Source organism: Nicotiana sylvestris, chromosome 12, assembly GCF_000393655.2.
Source record: "Nicotiana sylvestris chromosome 12, ASM39365v2, whole genome shotgun sequence".
NCBI lineage: Eukaryota > Viridiplantae > Streptophyta > Magnoliopsida > Solanales > Solanaceae > Nicotiana > Nicotiana sylvestris.
The window spans coordinates 166,569,489-166,574,199 of NC_091068.1; the positions used below are offsets into that span (position 1 = coordinate 166,569,489).

Here is a 4,711-nt window from a genome sequence, read left to right on the forward strand (position 1 = left end):
ATTGAGGGACTAGGTTCCTCAACATCAGTTAGAGATATGGTTGCACCATCCTCATTTGATTCCTCAACATGGCTCATCATATCAGCATTTCCATTTGCCATGTCAATGATTTCACCAGGAACAAGTGACTGTTCTCCGTCTTGATCATTATTATCATTCAAATCCTTTCCACATGGGTCATAAGATTCACTGAAGATCACATGAATGCTTTCCTCAATATATTGAGTTCTTTTGTTATATACTTTGTAGACTTTGCTTTGTGATGAATAGCCTAGAAAGATTCCCTCATCATTTTTGGCGCCGAATTTTCCAAGTGCTTCATTCCCATTATTGAGGACAAAACATTTGCAACCAAATGTTCTCAAATGTGTTAGGTTGGGCTTCCTTTCATTCAGCAGTTCATATGGCGTCTTGTTCAGAAGGGACCTGATCATGCACTTGTTCACCAAGTAGCATGCAGTATTGATGGCTTCTGCCCAGAACCCTTTTGAATGCCACTATCAATCAACATTGTTCTTGCCATGTCTTCAAGCGTTCCGTTCTCCCTTTCCACAACAACATTTTGTTGAGGTGTTCTTGGAGTTGAGAAGTTGTGAGTGATGCCATTTTCAGCACAGAATTCGTCGAAATTTGCATTGTCATATTCTGTCCCATGGCCAGACCTAATACATACTAAATTAAGGCTCATCTTGACCTGGATCTTCTTCACAAATGCCATAAACACTTGAAAGGTTTCATCCTTGGTTCTGAGAAACAGAGTCCGAGTGAATCTGGAATAGTCGTCCACTATGACAAATATGTACCTCTTTCCTCCTCTACTTGGCACCCTCATAGGTCCACATAGATCCATATGGAGGAGATTAAGTGGCCTTGAGGTGATAACTTCCTTTTTGGGATTGAAAGAGGATCAGACTTGCTTTCCTTTTACACATGCATCACACACCCTGTGTTCCTTGAAGCTTGACTTGGGTAGACCACGAACCAGGTCATTCTTGACCAATTTGTTCAACAACGTGAGACTTGCATGACCCAGCCTTCTGTTCCATAGCTTAGAATTATCATCAATATCACTCAAACAACTAAGATCCCTATTTTGCAAGGACTCAAAGTTAGCCATATAGATGTTTTTGTATCTTTTGGCCACTAACACTACTTCACCGGTCACAAAATTTGTGATTGTGCATATTTTGGATACAAATTCCACTTTGTTACCATTGTCACAAATTTGGAAAATACTCAGCAAGCTATACTTCAACCCCTTCACATAGTACACATTTTCAATAGAGTGAGAAAGAGACTTCCCGATCCTTCCAACTCACAGAATGTATCCTTTTTTGCCATTTCCAAAGGATACACTCCCCCCCTCCAGAGCTTTCAGTGAAAGAAAATCATTTGTACTTCCAGTCGTGTGCTTCGAGCAGTCGCTATTCATGTACCATTGTTGGCTGCTCCCTTTCACTGTTCCCTGCACAAGTAAATCAAGGGTTAGATTTAGGAACCCAAACAAGTTTGGGTCCCTTGTAATGAGGAAAGCGGTGAATTAGAGTTCTTTTGGTCCAAGAAGGCATTATACATTTTCTTTGTGAAGGACCAGGTTCCCTAGCAGTAATTACTTTTTCAGCAAAAATTTTGTTTTTCTGTTGAGATCGGAATCTGGCCTTGCAGGTTTCCTTAAAGTGCACAGTGTTACCACAATGAGTGCATAGCCAATTATCAAGCATAGTGATGTACTTGCTATGAGGGTTGTATGGAGTCTTTTCCCTTTGAAACCTGATTCCCTGCCTGTTTCCCCCATTGTTTGTGTACATGGCAGTGATAGCATCATAGGACCAGGTCCACTTGAGTGATTTTTCAAGATCACTCTTGACTCTTCCTAGTTCTTCCTGAAGTTGTTTATTTTTCTCAATCTCAGCACACAGACTAGATTTCACTAATTTTAACTCATTTTCAAGCTTAAGATATGCCTCACTTGCAACTTTCTTTCCCTTTTGACTGTTCCCAGGCCTACTCTCTATTTTAAGTTCCTCAATTATTTCCTTTAGATCTACCACCACTACTAGTAGGTCATATCTCTCATGCTCAAAGTTAGCGACTCTCTCAATTAAAACTTCTTTCTCCTTTTTAACACACTCAATGGTCTCTTTTAGATCGACCACGACAACCACTAGATCATCTCTTTCATGTTCTATGTTTGTAATTTTTTTAGCGAAGGCATATTTTTCTTTCTCCAGACTCTCAATTGTTTCCTTTAAATCAATCACAACAATTACTAGATCATCTCTAGATTGTTCTGCTTCTCTTAGTTCCACAGTTAATGCATCTTTATCATTTATGAGACAGTGATAAGAATCAATTAAAATATTTGCCAAAGACATAAGTTTTTTCGGAGAATAAGACTTTAGATTTCTTTGAACATCCAGAAAATTTACTTCATCATCATCACCGTCATCTCCATCATCATCAGACTGTGCCATCAAGGCAAAAATGGAGTCATGCTTAGCTGCTTCATTTTCCACTACCATCATGGAGATGTTACCTTGATCATCATCTTCTTTAGACTCGCTGGAAGAGTCTCCCCATGCAGCAAGAACTTGTTTCACAACATTATCAGCGACATTTTTCCTCTTGAAGCGTTTATCAGGAACCGGATTCCTCTTTGTTGCTTTGTCAATATTGTTTTTGTACTGATCTTGCTTTAGGAGAGGGCAATCCTTGATGAAGTGTCATGGATAACCGCACTTATGACATAGGTCATAACCTTTTGGCTTGCTGGAGCTCCTTCTTTTTGGAATGCCTCCATTCCTACGAACCATCTTCTGGAAACGTTTTGTCAGGTAAGCCATATCAGCATCCTTGCCACTTAAATCATTACTGTCAGTCTTGATGACCAAGTTCTTCTCCCTTTTGGGCTCTCTTCTCTCATTATCCTTTTTCTTCTTCATTTCATAGGTTTTCAGATTACCGACAAGCTCGTTAATGGTTAGCTTCTGCAAGCCCTTTGGCTTTGTGATAGCGTTCACTTTGCTTTCCCAGGAGCTGGGCAGGACACTAAGTATTTTTCTGACAAGTTTGTTTCGTATAATGATTTCTCCAAGAGAGTGAAGCTCATTGATGATAAAATTGAAACGAGTATGCATGTCTTGGATGAATTCATTATCTTTCATCCTAAAAAGCTCATATTCAGTTGTAAGCATGTCAATCTTTGATTGTTTTACCTGTGTTGTTCCTTCATGAGCTGTCTGAAGAGCTTCCCAGATTTCTTTTGTTGATTGGCATGCCGATATCCTATTATATTCATCAAGACCAATGCCACAAACAAGAATTTTCTTTGCACGAAAATTCTTTTCTATGGCCTTTCGGTCAGCGTCATTGAATTCCTTCCTCGTTTTGGGAATAATTATAGCTGGGTCACCAACGGTCTTGGTAAGAACAAAGGGTCCATCACAGATGACATCCCAAAGCTTGGAATCTTCAGCCATGATGAAGTCGTGCATCCTAGCCTTCCACCACCCATAATATTGCATGTTGAACCTTGATGGTCTGTAAGTAGACTGTCCTTCTTCGAAGTTTGGCGGAGCAGCCATGAGGATCCTTTCTAGGTGTTAGCCTGATAGAAAGAATCGGCTCTGATACCAATTGATAGAATTTAAGGGTCCACCAAACTATATAGAGAACTAGGTTCTCTATTAGTTTAAACAAGACACACGCATACTACAGTAAGTAAATGACACAGACAAATTTTACGTGAAAAATTCCTAGCTCACGGGATAAAAAATCACGACCTACCTTTGTAGGATTTCAACTTCACAACTAAGCAACTTTAGATTACAGCCTATTGTAACCTAGGAATTAACCTCTTAATTCTTTACTAACTTGTAACACTATATTACAAGACACTTTGTAATAACTCTATTACAAGCCACTTTGTAATAACTCTATTACAAAGACTTTACAACTTGACTAACTCTAGCCAAGACACAAACACAAGAGTTTATGGTTTACAAAGGGTTTCCTATGCAATGCTTCTAACTAAGCTAAGTAGGAATTACAAGTAAAGAACTTCAACAAAGGTACAACACAATTAAGAACATATAATAACTCATATACGGGGAATCGGTCCGTTGCTATGTTGTTCTTTGTTCTTGATGCCCTGGAGAGTCACTTGCAAGATTGATGGATGACTTGAGAGAATGCTTAATCAATTCTTGAATGTGCAAGTTATTTGTTTTGCCTTGCTTGATGTTAATAAATCATTTGTGACATCACTTTGAATGATGTAAGCAAGTTAGATAAAGGGCATTTCCCGTAAAGTTGACTGCTGCACTATTTTTGTACTGTAGTGTGTGCAGGCAGAAACTTTACAGCCAGGACAGTTGACTTGTACAGTCTCCTCGGGAACTAGTAGCTATCTTGTTAATCTTTAAGTTCTTGAGGATGTGTATCAGGTTACTTATCTGGTTCTTAACAGTAAATTTGTTAGATCATCAAAACATAACAGGGATACACATATAACTTATCATTTCAGTTCTTTGATGTTGGACACAAACAAAATGTCTGAGGAAGACAAGGTGTACAATTTCTTGTACGGATTACAGTCGTGGGCGCAGATGGAACTCCGAAGGCAGAACGTGAAAGACCTTCCTAGTGCCATCGTTGTTGCGGATGCGTTGGGTGATTTTTGGTAGGGACAAGACAGTTCTGATTTCTCTAC

The 4,711-nt window shown here is 39.2% G+C and overlaps 1 protein-coding gene across 1 annotated transcript; it reads right to left on the bottom strand.

Annotated features, from left to right (window-relative positions):
• Positions 1-442: 442 nt before the first annotated feature.
• LOC138884074 (COP1-interactive protein 1-like) lies at positions 443-3,584 on the bottom strand. The gene is made up of 5 exons (XM_070164817.1): positions 2,811-3,584; positions 1,614-2,693; positions 1,320-1,465; positions 983-1,088; positions 443-886 (listed from the first exon to the last, which is right to left on the bottom strand). Exons 1-5 carry the CDS (start codon positions 3,582-3,584, stop codon positions 443-445), a joined length of 2,550 nt encoding a protein of 849 aa, XP_070020918.1.
• Positions 3,585-4,711: the final 1,127 nt, after the last annotated feature.